Source organism: Carassius carassius, chromosome 22, assembly GCF_963082965.1.
Source record: "Carassius carassius chromosome 22, fCarCar2.1, whole genome shotgun sequence".
Lineage (NCBI taxonomy): Eukaryota > Metazoa > Chordata > Actinopteri > Cypriniformes > Cyprinidae > Carassius > Carassius carassius.
The window spans coordinates 7,414,377-7,426,922 of record NC_081776.1 but is presented as its reverse complement, the minus strand read 5'-3'; the positions used below and the strand labels follow the sequence as shown (position 1 = coordinate 7,426,922).

The 12,546-nt window shown below is 37.6% G+C and overlaps 1 protein-coding gene across 1 annotated transcript in view; it reads right to left on the bottom strand.

Moving 5' to 3' along the window:
• pcloa (piccolo presynaptic cytomatrix protein a) overlaps positions 1 to 12,546 on the bottom strand; it is a 47,728-nt gene that overhangs the window by 30,151 nt on the left and 5,031 nt on the right. Inside the window, exon 4 of the mRNA XM_059505050.1 lies at positions 327 to 656. Coding sequence (XP_059361033.1) covers positions 327 to 656 — 330 coding nt within the window. The remainder of the gene's footprint in view (positions 1 to 326; positions 657 to 12,546) is intronic.

The window sequence follows — 12,546 nt, the reverse complement described above, 5'->3', positions numbered from 1 at the left end:
CCAGAAGGGTCTGAATAACATTATCAATTACAAGTACTTCCTGGCTGCTTTCACGCTCCATTTCGTAAGTATTATCATGTTCTGACTTTTGGACCTGGCACTGTTCTGGCTCACTTTTCTTTGCATTCTGTACCTCTGTAGGGTCTTCAGTTTGTTTGACAGTTTCAGCATGTCCTACATCTCCCCATTTAACATTTGCTATCTCTCCTAAAACATGGAGGTGAAGGAGGGGCATCTTCCTTAACTATTTGCTCAGAAATTTTTTCACCCTCTGTGTTTTCATTTAGGGTGCCAGGTGCTTGTTCTTTGATCTCTTTTGTTACTACCTGTGTATTCTTCGGTACTGGCTCTGTTGTAACCCCTTTTTCTGCATCTGTATTTTTGACATCTTTAGCATCAGCTTTGGCTGAGACTGGCTCCGACTTGTCAGATGGGGCCTGAGTTATGCTGGGCATCCGTATTAGCCCTTTGGCAGGGGTATCAGTGGCAGTAGGTGCAGGAGAGGAAGGGGTGGACGATGCAGCATGGACTGGGGAGGATAGAGTGGTGGGTTCATGTTTGGCTGGTAACTTGGATGGAGAAGGTGGAGGTGGCATATCCCCAAGTTGCCCAGACAGAGCCCTTTGGGTCTGGCAGTTTAGGCAGAGCCATTCTTTCTGTAAAAAATGAATAATAGCAGATTTGAGAGGAAGTATTGAAAGCTGAGGAGCTCTAATCCATTTCAGCCTGTGACACAGTGATTTTTCCATGTTGCACAACCCATTTAACTAATAAACCTCTGATACTACAGCAAAGGACAACTCACTCTATTTCTGGAGTGATTTTAATTGTATGTAACTTAAGAGATGGTTCATTTATTATTATTAGTAAATGGATGAACCTATATCACTTCAAAATCAGAAAAACCTGTTTAGCAAAAACTGCACTTCAACAGTTTACAGATGCTAGTTAAAATATGGAGTGAAAGCATATACATTTGTGCAGGTGGGTGTATTGGTCTTTATTTTTAGGCTAACAGTGAAGTAAAACAATCTAAAAGATTAAGCAGTTTTAGGCAGTGCTGTGTGGATATAATAAATAATAATAATTCATTACATTTATATAGCGCTTTTCTAGGCACTCAAAGCGCTTTACATAGTCAGGGGGTATCTCTTCATCCACCACCAGTGTGCAGCATCCACCTGGTTGATGCGACGGCAGCCATAGTGCGCCAGAACACACACCAGCTTACTGGTGGAGAGGAGACAGAGTGATGAAGCCAATCAGCGGATATGGGGATTGTTAGGAGGCCATGATGGTCGGAGGCCAATGGGCGAATTTAGCCAGGTTGCCGAGGTCACACCTCTACTCTTTTTCAAAAGACATCCTGGGATTTTCAATGACCACTGAGAGTCAGGACCTTGGTTTAACGTCTCATCCGAAGGACGGAATATGGATATATGGTATTCCTTAAACTTAGAAAGGTATGCTACACAAAATGATCTATTTAGAGCCAATTAAATCTGCTAGCAAACACATTGGAAAATACAATAATGGAAATGTGGTCTATAGTTGTTCACGGAAACTAGCATCCTTTCAGCACAATTTACTTTAGAGACCACATAGGAAAAAAAATCCATCCCCCACTTAAGCTGTGATTGAGATTTGAACACAGCTCAATTAAAAGTAACAACTGTTTATAATGGATGTTTCACTGATATTCCAATCCACAGGAATTTATTTAAACATATTTCAAAGATGTATTTTCTAAAGATAAACACTGGATCTGCTGAAAGCTACAAAAAGAGCAATACCTGAAATGTACTGAACCTTGTGGCATCGAGCAGAGCACTCCATGACACTGGATGCACCACAAATGATAACGTCAGAGATTAATATTACATGTTAATGGGGGATGTAGATAGCACAGTCCTCTCATGAGGAATCATGTCCCACTGGCTGATGCAAAATCCGACCGATCTATGTTAGGCTTCAGTGCTGAGGCATGCTTTGCTACATTTTGGTTCTCCAATGGCTTGGCTGCAGGGATTAGCCTAAATCTAGAGGTCTAGGATCTTTGTGCCATGCGAGGACAGAGACACAAATGGATATTTCAAACCACACACAAGTTGTACGGCAAGACCCAATACTGTATGTGTGCAAGGAGTTCAAAGGACAATAAAACCCTATAAAATGAAAGAGTGATGTGATTGTAACCTTATGAAAGGTACTTTGATTTCAACATGCTGAAAGGTACATCAGAAGAGAAGGAAATATGATCATATCTAAGAAAGCAATGAACAACAATTAAAAGTATAAAAATGTAAAGACTTTCAAACAGACTTTCAAACAAAAACAGATGTCTGCTCTCACTTCTAATGCAGCTTGAAGCATGGACTTGAAAATGAAAGTTGCGCTTAACTACTTTTCATGTAAATCATCAGCAACAAAGCATGTGCCAGATTACAAATTATCAGATCAGATAGAGGCAATGTAGATTTGGAACTTGATGAAACCAAATCTATTTGACTCACAGGTCACAGACTTTATTTAAAATAGGAAGCATAAATTGAGTCATTTTATTCAACACATGAATTATTCAGCATATGTTTATTCAACACAACACGTTTATCCAACACATTATGTACATGATTTGGCTAGCAAACTCATGTATTTCAAAATTCACTAGGATTTACTAGCCTCACAATCAGAGGCACTGGGCATTAATTCCAGCAGCCTCAGAGGTGAAGAGACTGCAAATGATACAATATAACGAAAGTCCAGGCAGCCATATTATTTGTGGCTTGGGCTGAAAACATTGCTTGTCTTCTCACCACTCATCCTTTCATATTTGCTGAGTTTGCAGACAGGGTTATGAGACAGAACAACATTACGATTTTATTTTTATTTTTTTTGAGGCGCCTACTTCTTTAAAGTGTTTTAGGCTGCTAATAAGGAATTCTATCTGAGATTTATTCGTTTATTTCATAGGGAAATTTGCCTGAGAAATCCAACTCTCATTTTTATTGTGATACCATTACAAGAGGGATTTTATCTGCTTGATTACATGAGGTGTAACAAAAAGTTGTTCTTACAAATGCACATTTAGGCTTTTCCTTCTATGGCACAATAAACCTGACCTTAAGTTTCCTTCTCTGTCAATCAGGAAAATTGTGCTTTAATTAGAAACCTTATCCAATGAGCACAGATGGGTGTGCTTACTCTCAAAGCCAAAATGTGACTGGGCAAAATCTGTTAATAAAGGTGTGAAACTGAGAATTTACTAAAAGCCCAAAGACTATGACAGACTTACTTTGCCAATGAAATGCATTTGCTTACAAAACCTACACTATCAATTAAAGTTTCCATCAAAATTAATTACTGTTATTTCTTTACAAATGTAAAATAATAATACAACCCGAATTCCGGAAAAGTTGGGACGTTTTTTGACGTTTTTTAACTTTTAATAAAATGAAAACTAAAAGACTTTCAAATCACATGAGCCAATATTTTATTCACAATAGAACATAGATAACATAGCAAATGTTTAAACTGAGAAAGTTTACAATTTTATGCACAAAATGAGCTCATTTCAATTTTGATTTCTGCTACAGGTCTCAAAATAGTTGGGACGGGCATGTTTACCATGGTGTAGCATCTTTTCTTTTCAAAACAGTTTGAAGACGTCTGGGCATTGAGGCTATGAGTTGCTGGAGTTTTGCTGTTGGAATTTGGTCCCATTCTTGCCTTATATAGATTTCCAGCTGCTGAAGAGTTCGTGGTCGTCTTTGACGTATTTTTCGTTTAATGATGTGCCAAATGTTCTCTATAGGTGAAAGATCTGGACTGCAGGCAGGCCAGGTTAGCACCCGGACTCTTCTACGATGAAGCCATGCTGTTGTTATAGCTGCAGTATGTGGTTTTGCATTGTCCTGCTGAAATAAACAAGGCCTTCCCTGAAATAGACGTTGTTTGGAGGGAAGCATATGTTGCTCTAAAACCTTTATATACCTTTCAGCATTCACAGAGCCTTCCAAAACATGCAAGCTGCCCATACCTTATGCACTTATGCACCCCCATACCATCAGAGATGCTGGCTTTTGAACTGAACGCTGATAACATGCTGGAAGGTCTCCCTCCTCTTTAGCCCGGAGGACACGGCGTCCGTGATTTCCAACAAGAATGTCAAATTTGGACTCGTCTGACCATAAAACACTATTCCACTTTGAAATAGTCCATTTTAAATGAGCCTTGGCCCACAGGACACGACGGCGCTTCTGGACCATGTTCACATATAGCTTCCTTTTTGCATGATAGAGCTTTAGTTGGCATCTGCTGATGGCACGGCGGATTGTGTTTACCGACAGTGGTTTCTGAAAGTATCCCTGGGCCCATTTAGTAATGTCATTGACACAATCATGCCGATGAGTGATGCAGTGTCGTCTGAGAGCCCGAAGACCACGGGCATCCAATAAAGGTCTCCGGCCTTGTCCCTTACGCACAGAGATTTCTCGAGTTTCTCTGAATCTTTTGATGATGTTATGCACTGTAGATGATGAGATTTGCAAAGCCTTTGCAATTTGACGTTGAGGAACATTGTTTTTAAAGTTTTCCACAATTTTTTTACGCAGTCTTTCACAGATTGGAGAGCCTCTGCCCATCTTTACTTCTGAGAGACTCTGCTTCTCTAAGACAAAGCTTTTATAGCTAATCATGTTACAGACCTGATATCAATTAACTTAATTAATCACTAGATGTTCTCCCAGCTGAATCTTTTCAAAACCGCTTGCTTTTTTAGCCATTTGTTGCCCCCGTGCCAACTTTTTTGAGACCTGTAGCAGGCATTAAATTTTAAATGAGCTAATTAATGAGTTAATTAATGAGCTAATTATCTTTGTCATTTTAATTTTTGATGTCAAATTGACCTCAGTTTTACTGCAGTGACACAATAACTGCGTTTTGGTGAAAAGTTTTAAAAGTAAATTTTTAAAATGCTAGTAATGTAGCAAAATGCTAAATATCAGCACACAAAACATAGATACTCCAGTTATACTGTAAGATTATCTAGACTTAGATACACAGAATAAGCCTTTTTATTTAATTTATAGATTAAAATTGGAGAAATTTAGTTTTCATGTGAAATAGTTTTCCTACTTCTGTCATAAACACACAAAAAAGAAAACAAATAGTCAAAGAAGTCATATTTTCTCAATAATCTTTCCACACACTTCCTCCTCCAAATTCTAATATAATTCACCGCCTCCTCTCTCACTCTCAATGCACTTTCTGTCTCTCCTCCTCTCACATCCGCCACCCCTCTTCCTCTCCATATTAGCTAGCTAAAATATGTCTGTGTGAGGTTCATACTTCCTGTAAGACTGTGTTGGCACCTCACCGATTTCCTGGTGCTGCCTCCACAGTTAATATGTGCCAGTTTTCATTACAATAAGTGTCTGATGCTAAAAACACACAAAAACAATAAAAAGAGGAAAACAAAAACCTCCAGATAACTCAGTGTATCTGTGGTCTAAAAGGTGAGTTTTATATCTGTTAGCTTTTAAGTAAAATTAAGTTTAAAGAGATATTATACACATTAAAATTCTGAATCAGCATAACACACGTATTTCTCAGTGGCGAGACTGCTGTCTCTGTATACTGAGAGCTTGGTTTAATGGACAGGGTGCCTAGTGGCTGTCTCCCAGTCATACACACACATAACTTCACATCTAAAAATATGACTGCTTTCAAAACATCAGGGAGAGGATGGCATGTGGTGGACACTGCAGGAATGTGTCTAGCCTAAAAGAGGGGCTTTAGAGCTCAAAGGAAAGTGCACACAGTCACATACACAGCAATAAAAGCTTGCTACCACAAAGAGGAACACTCCCATAATATCCTGCAGTAGTTCTTGGCTCTGCTTCTACCACTCTTTTGCCACTCTGGCTGTTTTTGCCTCAATGTACTGGAGAGTACAGAGGCACGGCCTTGACTGCGAGCCAGACAGACATGTAGAATAAAATACAGACAGATGGGACTGTGAAAGCATAAATTTTAAGTCACACTGTATGTTTAAACCAAGAACAAACAGTGAATATTCGAAACTCCAGATAAAATAAATATTTGGTGCCTCAGCATGACAGACCATTACTCGGACATTCACATGGACACATCGTCCTGTAGATTAAGAGACCGAGCCGTGTTTTTCAGAAATGCATGCTAGAAATCGGAAGATTGCTAAAGATAAACAAAGCAAACATCATAATCAAACAGACAGGCGGACAGATCTCCATGGTGATGGAAGGCACACAGACACACACGTCTGTACACATTACAAAAAGTGATCAAATAGACAGATTGGGAGACGGCACTTGTTGCTATGGGAACAGCACAAACAGACAGGAAGGTTGAGTTGCTCTTTAAGTTATTCAAGCTGCAGTAATAGGAAGAATTAGGAAGGAGTTTAACTTCTCATTTCTAGGCAAAAATGTAAACAGACTTGCAAAATTCACGAGGAACTTGTTTATCCAGCTGATCCTGTCAATACATGTTGCATAATATCTTTTTGTAACTTTTAAATTGTGTAGATACAAATAAAAAGATAGATCTAGATTTATTTGTTTTACCCTTGTTCTAGACGTTCAGTCCTAAATATAAAAATATAATTACATTTTTAAAACTACCATAATACAATTAGTTAGTCAAAAAACAAACCATTTTGGTGATCTTAGCTATCTTTTTACACAAACATTGTTCCTCATTTTGGTGCCATTTTCACCACGACCAGCAATTCCGTTAAAAAAAGTATTAAAATATGGAATATTTTAAAAAAATACTGTTTAAAAAACTGTATTCATATAAAAATACTGCTTTATGATTAGCCTTAGCAAGATAGAGGGGTATTCTATTTTATTTCAGAAATGTTAAAAATGTATTTTCAACCACAGAATGCTATTCAACACAATCCATAATTTGAAATGTGGTCAAAATGACAGAGTATTGGAAATGTTCATGGCGTTTCTTTAAATTTTAGAAAAATTAAATATGTTTTAGAGGCAGAACAAGCTATCACATTTTGATGAAGAGAATTAAATCAATATTTTTTCGTTGGAATAATGTGCAACGATGAATCATGCAAACTGGAGAAATGCATATTGACAATATTATTCTCTGTTAAAATGTACTCTTTTGTCAAGCCTGAGTCAAATCAGGTCAAAGACAGAATGCGATCACACCTGCTCTTCAGCTATAGAGAGACAGCACAATACCATGAAGCAGTTCTGTCTGCTAGATGCTCAGATTTAGGGAGGTGTTGGATTATGTAAAACTGTGGAGTTCTGCTCTGAGGGAGGCCATGCAGTGGTGTATCTGACCCCAGGCTGGAAATACTGAGGAATGGGAGTCAGCTAAATCTATTAGGCTGGTGGAGTGGCAGGTGGATGGGTCACAGTGGGTGTGAACGTGTGGGCAAAACCTTGGAGAATTGAGACATGGCAGAAGACAAACAATATGCACTTTATTTCATGTTACACTGGGCTGTCTGTGACTATGCATGGAATGAATGGGTCATCTTTGAGGTGGGGGCTCACTGTGGGGAGGGATGACACATAAGGTGGCCGGCAAGGGACTCAAAGCCTAAGGCAGATGGCCAACCAAAAAAAAAACAAGAGTGTGAAATCTAATCTCTGGTCCAGTTCTCTGTCAACACTGTGGCACATGGAAAAAGTGTTACACCTGATTTGCCCAACATTGCCTTTCATTAGCCATAAAAGGACAATGTTACATTGGTTGTTAGCTAACAGGACATGTGTAACTAAGCGCAAAACTGCAGATTACAAGTTTGGGCCACTAAAAACATTTCTAATATTTAAACTATTAGAACTATTATTTAAATAAAGAATCTGAATACTTAAAGCCTGTAGATGCACCTAAATGAAATGTCCCGGGTTAAATACTGTGAAGTTAAAGGAGTATTTGTGGTATACTATTGATTTTCACAAAAATTCATTTTCTGAAACGTGCCTCAAAACATGAAAACATTTTTTTTTTACTTACAATGGAAGTAAATTGGGAATTTAAAAAAAAAAAAAAGAAGAAGATTGGCTCAGTGGTAGAGCATTGCATTAGCAGCGCAAAAAGTGGGTTCAATTCCCAGGGAACACACATACTGGTAAAAAAAATGAAAATAAAATGTATAGCCTGGATGCACTGTAAGTCGCTTTGAATAAAAGCATCTGCTAAATGCATAAATGTAAGAATCATTAAACATTTTCTAAAAGTATTTTCATTAAATTTTCTGTAAAATTTTGTATTATTTCAGCTGTAAATGATTCCTGTTTAGGATTTAGAGCAGTGGTCACCAACAGGCGGCAAATTGGCCCGTCTAAAATAATATCTGGCCCGCAGCAAGATTTTTTTGATAGCAGCTCTGAAATAGAGCAAGCATGTTTCAATAAATAAAGCATGCTAGATTCTGGGCATATTCTTAAATGCTTTGTGTTTTATATTATACATACTGTAGATGTTCATGTCTAGGGAACATTTCCAACCATCATCAAAACAACCAGCTAGACAGAATATAGACAAAATATAGGAGATTCTAATTCAAGTCATATAAATCCACAGAGGAGGATGGAATGAGGCAGAGGATCAGTGACACAAGGAATTCCAGTCACTTGCATAAATGAAAAACATGATGGAGAAGGTGTGTTGCCACTGAAGAGACAGGGAAGAGAAATAATGACGAGAAATGAAGATAATCTTTGAAAGCCAAAGTGTCTTATTAAAACCTTGTCCATGTTGAGAGATTTAAAAATGTGGTCCTTAAGTGGCCTTTAGAAAAACTCGGATGTTGCACTTAAAATCCTGTTAGCTCAAACAGATTACTACACAAACTCTCACATGCACACTCACCCCACACTGTCACAGTAGCACAAGTAGTGTTGAAATCTCACAGGAAGAAGGAGAGAGAGATAGAGACTAAATCTAATCTTGAGTGAGGATGTTCTTCAAATGGAAGCATTTCAGCACTGATCCTGATAACACAATTTTGTACAGCCTTGAGCCTTTTTGATCAGAACAATCTGATGAATAAACAACACACTGCAAAAACATGTAGTCTCATGCATTAACGTCTACTATAATAAGGCCTGTCTACAGTTAAAAATGACAGGACTGTCTCTGCTTTCAGTTCTGGTCTCAGTGAAATGGGGATCAGTGTTGTCTGCCATCTTGGTAGAGTACTCCTGACAGTATAATAAGTGAAGTCACTGGCTGTACCATTTGAGGTGAAACCAGACACACATGCTCAGGCTTATCTGTTTGGAAAACCTGAAATAGATTCATGGGATAACATAGGTAATGAGCAACCAGTTATATACAAACCAACCATCAAACACGGGGTGATTTAAACGTGAGAGCCATCAAAGGCCATGGTGTGCAGGTCAAAACATGTCAGTTTAAAATAACCGGTTTTATTACAAAAAAATCCTCACCACCAAAAAATGCACCAGAATATACCTGATTAGACTTAGCAAATTTGGTTACCAGAGTAAGTGACTTCCATATGAAAAACATTGCTAGTTTGTATGTCAGAGAACAATCCTTGAATACATCCTACAAATGAATACATTTAAATGATCATAGTCAAGTTAATGTAGGTGTACAATAAACTTACCAAAAAAATCCAAAACAACAACAACAACTAACATTATGATATTTGATATGACTTCAGGAAGACAACTGTGTCCCACCGGAGACAATTATTTGCTCTGAGTCACACAGGCAGTTACCCTCACTGAACAGACTGATGTTGACACACCAGTCTGCATGCAAGTGTAACTCTACACAACCAAATCACAAAGAGCAAAAGTAGGGGTGCACCGAGATTTCGGCCGCCGAAAATTTTCGGCCGAAATGGCATTATCGGTTTCGGGCCGAAATAAAAAAAACAGCCGAAAACGTAAACCGAAAATGAATGTCACCCGCCCCTCCCATCCATGAGCAAGCGCTTAGGTTTCACTCACGGTCGAGCTGTTATCACGCGTCTGCCTATCAAAGATTAAGCATGTCAAAGGGCTGTCACAATCAAAAAAAGCTTGTCACAAAAGCTGCACAATCGATCGGACCAACCAACACAAGTTTCGAAAACGAAAACAGGGAATCGATTTTAACGGCCTTCTCTCGGAGCGCGTCCAGCTCGTCACTATACGCTCGCAGCGAACGCGCGTCACCCAGCAACTGCAGGTTCTGACACACACACACACACACACACACACACAGAGCCTATTAGTGCATAATATCAATGTAGCCTTCAGTAATGTTTTTCATTGATGTTATGGCAGTCCACATTGCTGACTTTTGCGCGTCTCAAGCGCCCTCTTTACGTTCGCCCTAATGCCTGTTTAGTTGTCGGTGGATTTGCCTATATTTGGCGTTAAAAAAACGGATCAACGCCAAATATAGGCAATTTACTAATGATTCAATGAACACTTTGCCTATGTCTCAAAAATCGAACAGGATTTTTGTTTCACAAAAGTGACAGCCCTATACGAGAGGACACCAAAGTTGCAATATGTAACATCTCCAAAATTGTGGATTTTTTTGCACAATTTTTAAAAAACTATTTTATTTGATGGAACATAAAACTTGAAGAATAATTATTATTTATATTTATTGTAAAAAATATTTTATGTTTTGTTATGTAACTGTTAATAAAAGTTTGATTATTATATTGTGATTTTTCAATTCAGATCCATTAAATCCAAGCAATATATATATATATATATATATATATACGTTTTTAAAAGAAGCCATTTTCAGCTTCAGTTTCGGTTTTCGGCCAAGTGCATCCTAAATTTTCGGTTTCAGTTTCGGCGCAGAATTTTCATTTCGGTGCATCACTAAGCAAAAGCATTTTTGTAACTTTACCAAAAAAATTAATAAAATAAAATTTCAAAACCTGAAATTTCCAGGCATTCAATGACTAACTGAACCCTGTAATTAGCTACTGTAATTATTTACTATATATAATACTTTAGTAGGTAATTATAGAATATAGTAACTCATTATAGAACCTATTAATCAACAAAAGTCCTCAAGGTCTAGATCCTTCATCTAGGCAACTCATGTTAATATGAAAACATAAAATGACAGCAAAACTTATGCATAATATTAAAAGGGTCATATGATGTTGCTGTCATATGATGTTTAAAAAAACAACAACATTATTTTCTACATACTGTACATTATTGTTTCTCCTCTATGCCTTGCCTTTCTGAAACGCGTTGTTTTTTACAAAGCTCATCAGTCTGAAAAGCAAAGTGTGCTCTGATTGGCCAAATATTCAGTGCGTTGTGATTGGCTGAATGCCTCAAGCATGTGACGGAAATGTTACGCCCCTTGCCATACTGTGATGCCATCTCCCGGAATGGCGAGAAAAAAACCAGTAAAACCCATGACAAACTAGGCATCTGTTGCAAAAAGTGGGGACATAATTATGGAATATAATGACTTATACTGTCTTTTTAAGTGTTGCATAAAGTAGTTTAGCTTTCACAACAGAATACACAGCATCTTCACAACGTGGCAGCAGCAACAATACTACAGCAAGAATAAAAGTTACACCTTCTTTTTTTTGAGTGAACATTTGGGCGGTGTTATGCAAATCTACAAACATCATGACATAGACGTGGGGGCGTGTTTAAACGAGGGCTTTTGGAGGGCGTGGACAAGTCTTTTTTTATAACTAATATATCTTTAAATTTTAGACTTTAGTCTTTTCAACTTTAGGTATCTTATCTTTTCACGAACAGCTTGTAACACTCCAAAGAGAAAAGAAAACTTGAAATCGCTTCATATGACCCCTTTAAAACACATTAAAGTTATCATATTATAGACATAGTTCACCTAAAAATTTAAATTAATTCAACATGAGGGTGAATAAATTATGACATAATTTTCATTTTTAGATTAACTATACTCTAAAAATCTAACAAACAACATCAACAAAAAACTTAAAACATACCTTCCTACCTTCTTTGTTCACTAAAAAGCAAAGGCTAATTTCTAACAGAAAGAGAGTTGGTGAGTCATCTGAGATGAGATCAGACTATGACTCTCTCAGTCTTTAGTGCACACACATTCTCAAAGAAGAAGCTCAAAGTGCATTGGATTACACAGTGAAGTGTCAATTTAGTAAACAGGGACAGGAATGATGAGTCTTACGTATAATGCAAATGAACAATCAAAACAAAGAGCAACAGCAAAAAGCCATTCTCCAGAGAAACGCTTGAAGTGTAGATCATCCAAACCCATTTTAAATCACACCTCTGATCACCAGAGGTTATTTTAGCAATGGGTTAACTGTTCGTTTTGATGCGGTCTATATTGTAGTTTGCTTGTAAGTTGACAAAAAAGTAGCACATATACACAGAGTTTCTCTTACTTGAAAATGGACCAAACAAACAAACAAACAGATGACTCATCTTGTTCATAGAAGCATATACAAATTCTTGTCCAATAAAATGCCCTCTAGAATATGAATGGCCTATCCTCCTAAATTATAAATAC